The sequence below is a fragment of the Saccopteryx leptura genome, chromosome 2 (assembly GCF_036850995.1).
Source record: "Saccopteryx leptura isolate mSacLep1 chromosome 2, mSacLep1_pri_phased_curated, whole genome shotgun sequence".
In the NCBI taxonomy this organism is placed as follows: Eukaryota; Metazoa; Chordata; class Mammalia; order Chiroptera; family Emballonuridae; genus Saccopteryx; species Saccopteryx leptura.
The window spans coordinates 138,621,463-138,632,826 of record NC_089504.1 but is presented as its reverse complement, the minus strand read 5'-3'; the positions used below and the strand labels follow the sequence as shown (position 1 = coordinate 138,632,826).

At 37.4% G+C, this 11,364-nt stretch overlaps 1 protein-coding gene across 8 annotated transcripts in view; it reads right to left on the bottom strand.

The window, feature by feature from the left end:
• Positions 1 to 1,799: 1,799 nt before the first annotated feature.
• DNM1L (dynamin 1 like) overlaps positions 1,800 to 11,364 on the bottom strand; it is a 72,806-nt gene continuing 63,241 nt past the window's right edge. For 2 of the 8 annotated variants that reach the window (XM_066368929.1, XM_066368931.1), the window contains 8 exons: positions 9,624 to 9,716; positions 6,982 to 7,038; positions 5,764 to 5,841; positions 5,481 to 5,513; positions 3,199 to 3,375; positions 2,932 to 3,041; positions 2,644 to 2,803; positions 1,800 to 2,044 (listed from right to left, as the gene is read on the bottom strand). In XM_066368929.1, the coding sequence (XP_066225026.1) occupies positions 1,988 to 2,044; positions 2,644 to 2,803; positions 2,932 to 3,041; positions 3,199 to 3,375; positions 5,481 to 5,513; positions 5,764 to 5,841; positions 6,982 to 7,038; positions 9,624 to 9,716 (765 nt within the window). In that variant the 3' untranslated portion in view covers positions 1,800 to 1,987. The remainder of the gene's footprint in view (positions 2,045 to 2,643; positions 2,804 to 2,931; positions 3,042 to 3,198; positions 3,376 to 5,480; positions 5,514 to 5,763; positions 5,842 to 6,981; positions 7,039 to 9,623; positions 9,717 to 11,364) is intronic. The other 6 variants (XM_066368933.1, XM_066368935.1, XM_066368937.1 and 3 more) reach the window with 3 other exon arrangements.

Here is an 11,364-nt window from a genome sequence, read left to right as displayed (position 1 = left end):
TTTAAAAGCCAAAGTTTATCTAAATCTTTTTTTGGGAATCAAGTTAGGAAGAAAGTACTGATACAAACCAGCAACTTTATTTACACAGCAAGAACATACAGGATCCATTATAAATGTCATAGATCATCTCCACGTTTCAGAACTTCACTCAGTTTAAGGACCAACAAAGGCTTTCCCTTTCCATACCGTTCTTTCCTCTTTTCCTTTGTACAGTGTGTGTAGTACTAGAACATGCATTATGACCATAGCATGTCTTTAAAGGTAACATTTTTAATTGGAAATCTGTTTGATATACTGGAGAAAGGTACATTAGGAGGGGTTTTACCCTTAAAATTCAAATGGCTAAAATGGTCGTTATCTGATCTGTCTGAAGTAAATCATGGATGGCTATAATTTCAAAGCTGATGTTTAATGATGGTAGTGATTTTAAAGTGTGCTAACAAACATTTTGGTGCCATGTATTCTATCAAGATGGTACTACTCACCAATTCAAAGTACCATGTATCAGACTGAATCGGGTGTTTTTATGTTTGAGATCAGTTGATGAGCCTGTTGCTTCTTAGGAAATGGGAACCACATGCTAAAGTTAACATTTTCATACTGTCAATAGTTCTTCATAAATGTAACTTAAAAAATTTACTATCTGCAATATATAAATAATATATTATTGGTTATGATGGAGCTAGATGCCTTACGGATTCTGACCCTTGTTAAAATTTATATCAAGAATCACCTGAGGAATTTTAATAAAATGTGTATGTATTCTAAACCTCACCCCCAAATCCCTGAATGCAATTTAGTAGTCTAGAAGCCATCAGGAATATGTATCTGCATGTTTCTCTTTAAATAAAGCTTCACCAATATTTTCTCACCTCTATTCTAATGTATTTCCCTGGTGTGAAGCAGAAGTATTACCAATAGAGAAAAGACACACTTCTATAATCAGCACAGTAGTTGCCTCCGAGTGAATCTGGGAACATGGTGCAGGTGCCCCAATTTAAAGATATATCTGAATCACTACTATGATATTTGAAAACCAAGGGGATTTACTTTTTGAACCTCTAAAAACCGAAAGGAACTGGTCATCACCAAGGCTTACTAGATAGATAGTCAAGTCTAGATAGTTGTTTTTAACCCTTTGAAGTAGCAAAATGAAATTAGTTCTAGTTACACTTGTATTAACCTAAAAAATCATGTTTGTTTGATAACCAGTTTATGGAAACAAGAACATCCATTTGCGTTTTTTAAATGTTGCCTTACACATGTACGATTGTACTCTGGATGGTCGAGAGGCACGAGGACATACATGAACATTCGTACTGCTCAAAGGGTTAATACAGGAAAATGTAATTCATGCTTCAAGGTTTGCAAATCAAAGGCATTTTAATGGCAGTAGGGCAGTGTGGACCCAGAAGTGGAAGGGCTGCATAGCTACACAGTACACACAGCACGTCACTGTCATCATGATAGATCCTCTTGTGCATCCAGCTTTCTTACTAACACATCAAAGTTTGCGGAGATAAAACTAAATCAAAGGACAGGTGGAAGTGACTATGTGAGTAACTTGTCAACCCACACCTTTCAAAGCCAGATCGGTTTGTAGAGTGCATGCAGTACAGTCGTATGAAATGTCTCGGTGCGTTCTTGAGGGACTATGGCGGCAGCGGTAAGACTACTGACAGATTACACAGGGCATTGTATCCACAGGCAGACTGCTTGCACAAGAACATTAGCATTTCTTTTTAAGTTCAGATGAAACTGTCCCAAGACAGACTTGATGTATTTATATACTGGGCAACTTTAGAAACAGCCATTTATTATTTGGACTAAATGTAATTCATTCTGTAATATATAGTACAACTTTCAGTTTATAGCCAGTTTCATTCCATTGCAATACACAGCAGGAGTTCATAAATACAAATCTACTCAAGTAGGCAGTAACTAGCAACTTTCAAGTCAACAAAGTCTCAGTTTTATATAGTCCTCTTCACCAAAGATGAGTCTCTCGGATTTCAGCAATAATCTGACCTGCTCCTTGTAATGCCTGCATTAAAGAAGATAAGAATTATAAATTCATACTTATATCAAAGAATCTGAATTATGTGGGATAATCTGTATTATGTGGTTGATTTATACTAGTATACTAACTAGTATCTATCTTGAATCTAATCAAGTACCAAGAGAATAAGATTAACCATCCTATAAAGACTACAGACGTATCCAGTAATGAAATTGCATTTTAGCCTGACCAGGTGGTGGCGCAGTGGATAGAGCGTCGGACTGGGACGCGGAGGACCCAGGTTCGAAACCCCAAGATCGCCAGCTTGAGCATGGGCTCATCTGGTTTGAGCAAGGCTCACCAGCTTTAGCCCAAGGTCGCTGGCTCGAGCAAACGGTCACTCGGTCTTCTGTAGCCTCCCCGGTCAAGGCACATATGAGAAAGCAATCAATAAACAACTAAGGTGTTGCAGCGCGCAACGAAAAACTAATGATTGATGCTTCTCATCTCTCTCTGTTCCTGTCTGTCTGTCCCTATCTGTCCCTTTCTCTCTCTCTCTCTTTGTCTCTATCACAAAAAAAAAGAATGCATTAGGTATCTGTATCTACAACCAAAGTGTGACAGTTAAAAAATCACAGTAATACCTTAAGCATATCAGCTGCTTCTTTCCTACGCTGAGCCATGTCCTCAGATTCCGTCAGAAGGTCATCCAACAGGGAGGATTTGTACAGCTGTCCTACTAACTCACTCTGAAGAGTATCTTTCACATGATTAACCAAGAAATGCATCACTGCCTTTGGCACACTGCAAAACAAACAATATGATCCCTTTTAGAATAAAAACCTAAAATTTTAAAAACACATGTATTTTCAAAATAGATTCTGGCATCATCGATCAGTATTAGAGTCTGATTTACAGTACATACTACAAACCTGTCTTGAATATTCTTTCTGACAATAAGAAAGTATGATTTGATAAGTCGTTCAATAACCTCACAATCTCGCTGCTCACGGGCAGACAGTTTTCGTGCAACAGGAACCGGCTAAATGGGGATGAGGAATAGAAAAAAATATATATTTTTGTGTGATTTTGAAATGGCAATATTTAGCATTCAAAATTCAAGTAATTTTCTGAAACTTTTCCTTTGTCTTTCGTAGTGTTTTCCTAGTAATTTGGAATAACAAGTTCTCGTGGCTTACCACATCCAGCAGATTGACAGCATGGCCTTTCTGGGGACTGGCTGGCATAACTGGAATTGGTTTTGACTTTTCCTCAGCTAATAACTCTTCAGCTTTTGAAGTTTTTAGCATTCCTCTCCAATTGCCTGTTGTTGGTTCTTGAAGAGCATCTCCAACCCCACCACCTCCAGGTGCAAGCTGAAAAAAAAAAAAACATGTCCACAATCTGTCAATTATATCAAATGTGACAACAACTAAACAAAGCTCTTTTTGACAGGAGTCAAGGAAAACACACATCCAATACCGAGCTGGAGCTACACTTGGGTCAGAAAGAGATGGGTGGCATGTATAAGTGGAGCTCTGAGCTATCTAAATGAAGAGGTTCTGCTATAAAATATTTGCAAGGCCGCCACCAATATTATTATTTCTTTCTTCTTTTTTTTTTTTCATTTTTCCAAAGCTGGAAACGGAGAGGCAGTCAGACAGACTCCCGCATGCGCCCGACCAGGATCCACCTGGCATGCCCACCAGGGGGCGATGCTCTGCCCATCTGGGGCATCGCTCTGTTGCATCCAGAGCCATTCTAGCACCTGAGGCAGAGGCCACAGAGCCATCCTCAGCGCCTGGGCCATCCTTGCCCCAATGGAGCCTCAGCTGGGGGGGGGGGGATGACGACAGAGAAGAAGGAGAGGGGGAGGGGTGGAGAAGCAGATGGGTGCTTCTCCTGTGTGCCCTTGCCGGGAATAGAACCCGGGACTCCCACACGCCAGGCCGATGCTCTACCACTGAGCCAACCAGCAGGGCCTATTTCCTTTCTTCTTTAGCATTGGCTAGATTTTCAAAGTTTTTCCCTTTTTCCAAACCCTCTTAACACTAAATTGTAGAAGTATAAGATGCCTTTAAAAATAAGACTGCTCAGGAAAAACAGAACTACCACTCAGCTTAATTTCTTCAAAGTAAATTTAAACACCACTGTTGAACTGTGAGTGCTCCAAAAAGTGTATGAACTCAGGTCTCCAAAGCTGAGTTTATGTATTTCTCAGGTTTCTTTATAGTTAGTCAGTGAAATAGCACAGGATAAAAGTAGACACTTTTTAATAAAAGAAATGAGAATGAATATACCTATGATCTTAAGCTGATGGTGACTTTAAGCTACCTATAATGTGAAATATGACATGAACACACTGCAAGTTTCCTCAAGGCCTGTACTTCTGAGATGGGATCTACTGAAAGAAATGTAGTGCTACCACTAATCACAACTGCTTCTTCATTTTTCTAGAATATGTTAGTCCTTGATTTCTAAAAATAAAATGACTAGGATAAGAAAACCAGTAATTCATCAATACTTAAGAGATCAGATGCTCTTTAAGATCTTATACTCAAATAGCTGTAAGATGATACCCAAAATTTATAGGTTAAAATAAAAATGGCTTATATAAACTTAGCACGAGTATTATGGCTGCTGTTTAAAAATGTCAGTTTTTAGTATCATTCTGGCCTAAGTATTGTATGTCTCTGTTAAGATAAGCTTTATCCAAAGATAGGCAGTGTATTTACACATTAATTTTAAAATGCCTGTTAAGTAGACACAAATGATACAACAAATAAGATCTTGAGGAAATGCAAGCAAATTCAGGGTGATGCCATGAAAGAAGTAACACTTCAGCAACGCTTTCAGATGGTTCTCTTAGGTTGGAGCACAGTGGGCTGAGAGAAGGTATTTATCATATTTTAAGATTCAAAACCTTAAATCTGGACAATAGAAAAGGACCTAAATGGCAGAAAAACCAGAAGAATGGGTCTGAAAAATGTACAGATTAGTTCTCACCTAAAAATGTTATCAAGAATTAACAACAGTCTCAAACTCTCACAGTCCCTGTTTGCATTAATGTGCTTACACTGTTGGGGCTCACGTTAAGCTCCGTACACAGGGTGGCAAGTGCAGACAGAATGGAAGCACGAGAAAGAGCATGAGAGGGTTATCCATTAGTACTGGGCACATCTCCGGACCTTTACTGAGGAAACAGCCCAACAGTAGAATCTCCATTCTTGAAATCTTAAATTCAAAGCTATTCTTGAAAGTAACAGAAAACAGTGGGAAAGTCTACTGTTATTTAAAACAATGTTAAAACCAGAATTAATGCCATCTTTAAGTTAAAGGGATCAGTTAGCTAAGAGAAACATTAAAACACAACACACAACGAGTTGGATGCCACTGTACTGATGGGCTCTTCAGTGGTTTTGAAAGTGTTTCAGTGAGAACCAAAGGTACCAACATGGCCATTCTGAAGTAAGAGACTCACATTTTTAGTTTCTCTTCTGTTGTCCTGAATTAACTGTTAAAAGATATGTTAAAACATGCAGTTTAACAAGCACAATTTCAGTATCAATGGCATGAAATTAAAAAACTACAGAATAATTTCCTCTTTAACTTCTTTTTCTGTGCAAAGCATGCAGAGAATAATTTATAAGTATCCATTGTTCTATACAGTCCACATTAATACTGTTATGCAGTGTACTGTTTCCAGATGACGTCGTTGCACCAAACACTAGGCATGCAGGCTTAGATTAAACATCAGAACAGACCTTGCCATCAGCCTCAGCAGAAGCAGCAGGGGAGGGCTCCTGGGAGGCAGGTGCCAAAGCACTGGGAACTTTAGAAGACTAAAGGCAAAAAATGCAGGGGAAAAAAATCAAGGATGCCAAATGGAATTCAGAAACATTTTATAATGTGAATTTTTCCCTCTGTATCAAAATAGTAAAGTAACATGAAAAACAAAAGTAATTATGGGACATAAAATTAATGTTTTTTCTGCCTTATCTCCTGTACTAATGTCACCTCTGTGAAGGCTTTCTTCAGATGAATACTTAAGAAAAATCCAAATCAAAAAATTTCATTTTTATCTTCGGAATTTGGTAAGAACTTTTTTGGTAAAGAATTTGAGGTAATGGAATTTTATAAACAGAAACGATATATTCAACAATTACTGGTATTAATTTATGTGAATATTATTGTCCTCCCTCTCCAAAAAGCCTTCCTGTTAACAAAGTCATTAGTCACTTCAACTAATTTCACAAAGTTGATAAAGTCACTGTGAATTAAAAATAAGTAAGTAAATAAAGCCAGATACTTAAAATCCATTTTTATGCATTGTCTTTAATTTTATTTTTCAATTATCATTTACATTCAATATTTTTTAATTGATTTTAGAGAGAGGAGGAAGGGAGAGAGAAACATGATTTGTTGTTCCACTTATTCGTGCATTCACTTGTTGTTTCCTGGATGTGCCCTGACCGAGGATGGAACTTGCAACTTTGGCGTATCAGGACAACACTCTTAAACAACTTAACTACCCAGCCAGGGCCAGTATCACCTTATATTAGTTTCAGGTGTACAGCATAGTAGCTAGATAATCACTTGACAAAGTGTTTCCTCTAGCCCCAAAATTTCCAGTACCCACCGGCACCATAGTTAATACAATATTATTGACCATATCCCTGTGCTGTGCTTACACCCGTGACTATTTTATAACCACCAATTTGTACTTCATCACTTCACCTTTTAACTCAGCTCCCCAACCCACCTCCCATCTGAAAACCATCAGCCTGTTCTCTATAAAAATACCATTATCTTTAAATTATTCAAAGTCTGTTTTTAAACTTGCATACCTTTCCTCCAACAACGAAAAGGCTCCAATGGATTGTTAAAGGGAGAAGAAAAAATTACTCATAGGAGTAATACCCTGAGGCTTACCAGTCCACCTTTGCATAATGGGAATATGCTTTAAAAACATTGTTTTTTACCTTGTCTCGTGATACACCTGAAGGTAATTCTCTTGCTATCCTGTTTCTCCTCTGTTCCTATAAAACACAACCAAGCAAAACAAAAGTGATTATCGGAGCACTGAGATATAAGCCTACTAAAAAATAGCTTAATTGAAAAGTTTGGAATAACTTACAGTATATCCTCTCACTGTTGAAACTCATACCATAATTATATTTTAAAACAAACAAATCATTTAACCCAATGCTTCTCAATCTTTTTTTCTGCCCCAACACACCTGAAGGATACACTACAACTGTCAGTAATGGAGGCTCCCCGGCACTGAGGGGCCAGGGACCGAATCTCATGAGGTAATGGCCTTTCCCATTAAGTCAAGAGCCATGATTTAAACTGTTCCCACATAGCCTGACCTGTGGTGGCGCAGTGGATAAAGCGTCAACCTGGAAACGCTGAGGTTGCCAGTTCAAAACCCTGGGCTTACCTAGTCAAGGCACATATTGGAGTTGATGCTTCCTGCTCCTCCCCCCTTCTCTCTCTCTCCCCCCTCTCTATAATGAATAAATAAAATCTTAAACTGTTCCCACATAAATGTGTATATGCCTTCAGCATTCTATGCAGAATTTAAAGTGCACAGATTAGAGAACACTAAAGCAAAGCCTTTACAATCACTCCAATTTAGACACCTCTGTGTTACAATCACACAACTCCCACACCCAAAACTACAAGTTTAAGAGAGATCTCTGGTGAAGGTTATCCTGTAAAAATGTTCCATTTTCTTTACCCTAAACCAGTGATGCCCAACCCCCGGACCGTTTTATTTACATTTAAGTCTGACGATGTTTTATTTTTTAAAAATGACCAGATTCCCTCTGTTACATCCGTCTAAGACTCACTCTTGACGCCTGTCTCGGTCACATGATACATTTATCCGTCCCACCCTAAAGGCCGGTCCATGAAAATACTTTGACATTAAACTGGTCCGTGGCCCAAAAAAGGTTGGGGACCACTGCCCTAAACCATCTCCAGGACATAAATATAGTGTTGTAAACTGACAGTCCTTTCTGTAACCTGATCATTTCACTGCCTGCTCTTCTAGTTTGCTAATATTATCAAAGTAACTCTAATACAAGTAGCTAAAGATACAGTTCACAAAAACGGGTATTGAATAAACAGCTACGATATGTTAAACACCATGATAGGTGCAAGACTATGAAAACAGAAGGATGTAGGTATTAATGACTCTGTCATGGATAGCATCAAATATATAGTAGAAAAGCATTTACTGGTAGTTAAAATTGTTCCTGGGTAAAAAGCATTTCATAAATACTCCCAAACTTGCAAAAAGTTTTAAGTTAATAAAGCTTTGGAGTGATGATCTGTGGTTAATGAAGTGTTCTGACTGAAATTTCACCCATTTTTAATTTTTTCATGGAGAGTATCAGTGATTAAAAATATAGCAGATGATATGTATTTTAACTATGTTCAGAATAAAAAGTTAACACGTTTAAAATGGACATTTTGAAGAGGGACACCAAGCACAAGGGAGGGAACCCTAACACCAGAAATTCTCACCCTCGTCTGCTACCAAGCAGTTACTGACCGCAACTGGCCATCAGGCCCAATGGTCCTGACTTCCTAGCTTTGTTAACTGCACAGGTCTACCCTCATAGGGTTACTGTACAGATTAAATGACAATATTCACATAAAGTTCTTTGGCACAGTAATTAAAACTAGAGACATACTTTTGTAGAAAAATACGGACCTAAATGATGCCATATATCATAAATGACCTTGTCAGTGATTACAAAATCTCCCAGACCCAAATTTTCCATGAAGTTGGTTTCAATGTTATAAGAACTAAATACTTATCCTCAGATAGTGTCTACATGCTAATTTTAACATAACCGTTATATATAGTTTACCTTCTGAGAGTTTAACTTGAGTGCCTTACTCATGTACATTTTAGGATTTTTTGACTATAGGAGTCACTATGTACTAACGAAAATAGTTCTCTGTACCTGTTACAGAGAAGGTGCTTCTGTCCTCCAACAGTGCCCAGCAAAATAAGCACTAAAGCAACAGCCATTAGCATCTGTGGGTCTCGGTTCCTCATCTCTTGTTTAACCAAAGGACTGAAGTCGATAACCCAGGGTCCCTTCCAGTTCCCAAATTCCATGTTTACAATATTCTTTCCATGCATATGCATAAGAGGAAATCTGATATAGAAGGGGACTGTGAAGTCCTATTGTATTAAGGAGTAGCAGAAACATTTACTGTTCTTGGATAAAAGTGGCAGAGAAAAAAATTAGCATCAGATAAATTCCTCATCCACCAGCCTCTGCTCCATCTGAGATCTTATGCAACTTTCAATATTAACCTCAAATGGAAAAAAAAAGATGCATGAAATGCAGCCACTCCAATGAAAAAGAGTACCCTACGTTTCCAAATTTACACCAATGTAGATAATTCTTAGAATGTTACCTTCACAGCTTTCAGAGCCAAATGACAACAATTTTAAACATTCACTTTGTTTTACACACTCCAACCTGAATAAACTACAACCTTTACAGAAATGGAGCCAGGCAGTCCTTCAATACTATATCAATGAATCCCAGACTCTGAGTTCTACTTTCATAAAAAGGTTAATTTGAATTGTATTTACCTCTATGTTATTGTTCATTAACCCACAAGCATCAGCAAAGTCTGGATGTTTTGTGTTGATATAAGCCAATTCAATTGCCACTAAGTTATGGACCTAGAAAAATAAAATAAAATTAGGCTATACATAAAAATATGTCAACCAGTACAAGAAACAGATGCCTATATAAATACTTGATAATTACACCCAAAGTGATAAATCTTATGCTAAATAATATTTGCTCTATCTTTTTAATCATTTCTATTTTAGCATTTAAGGGGGGGGAATGACATTAAGGTAGTTAGAAGTATTTTGTTGGGGGGAGAGGAATGTTATCTATGTATTGCAAATCTAAATCCCCAACACTTTATTCAAGTTTGATATTAAAACCTCAGATCATTCACTAATTCATGTCAAAGTTTTAGGTCAGTTTCAACACTAAGAAAACATTTCATAATTTGACATAAAGATGTTAACTTTAAGTTAAGAATACATTTATAGACATAAGGCAGTGGTTCTCAAACTTTTTGAAGTTGGGGCGCATTTAAAATCCTACAAATAATTGTAGGCGCACTATATACAAATTTCTGAGAAATATGTTATAATAATTAAGTCAAATGTCAGAGAAAAATATAAAGTCCAAGCACGCTTTTATGGTAAACAAAATAAATAAAGACAAAATTAAATTTATTCTATTCTGACATTATAAAACATTTTTATGTTACATTTTTTCAGTTATGCTTTTTAGAATTCATAAAAAAGAGGTTAAAAAATAAAAAAAATTTTTAAAAATTAATCTTTATATATATATATAAATATATACATTCTTAGTAAGATTTAGTAAATACAGCAGGTCAGGGCATGAATGTGTTAAGTTTTTCCATTCCTGTGTTTATGTTTCTCATAAACATGAGCCTGATGTGCCCTAGCGATTTCTTCAGTGTTTGGGCATATATTTGAAAGGCAAACTCTCATTTCCTCATCAATACATTGAAGAATTCCTCTCTTTTTATTCTTAATTGTGTTGAGGGTAGAAAATCCTAATTCACATAAATAAGATGTTGAAAACTGTAGTAAAATGTTCAAAGCTCTTTTATTTTATTTTATTTTTTTTTTCAAAGCTCTTTTAGATATTGCCACATATTCTTCTTTTATAGAAATCCAAAGGCTTCAAGAGACAGTTCCTTATGTTTAATCATCAATCCAAAACCCCCACCATACATATCATCTTAACTTTACACCAAACAAAGGATAGAAGAAACTTGCCTCCAGTCTTTCTGGGGAACATGGGGGTTAGTGTAAACAATCCAGCACCACAGCTTAACAGCCTTTTGCAACCTAATCAGGCAAGTGAGGTGGGGGGTTGGGCAGACTGTCAGTTTACAGCCAATTCCTCACACCTCTGTCCCCCTAAAAATCTAAACTCCAAAAACCCTGTTGGTTTTTTGGTCCCCAAAAGGCACATATTTCTCTGGAATACCATAGGGCACATCTGGAAATCTTCTAGGGCACACCAGTACGCCCTGGTGCACACTTTGAGAACCACTGACAAAAGGTAATGACTGATTAACCTTAATTATGAAGTGCCTGGTTTAGGCCTGCCCCATGGTGGCACAGTGGATATAGAGTGTCAACCTGTGACGCTGAGGCCGCTGGTTCCAAACCCTGAGGCTGCCCGGTCAAGGCACGTATGACAAGCAAGTAATGAACAACTAAAGTGAAGCAACTATGAGTGGACACTTCTCGTAACCCTCCCTCCTCTGTG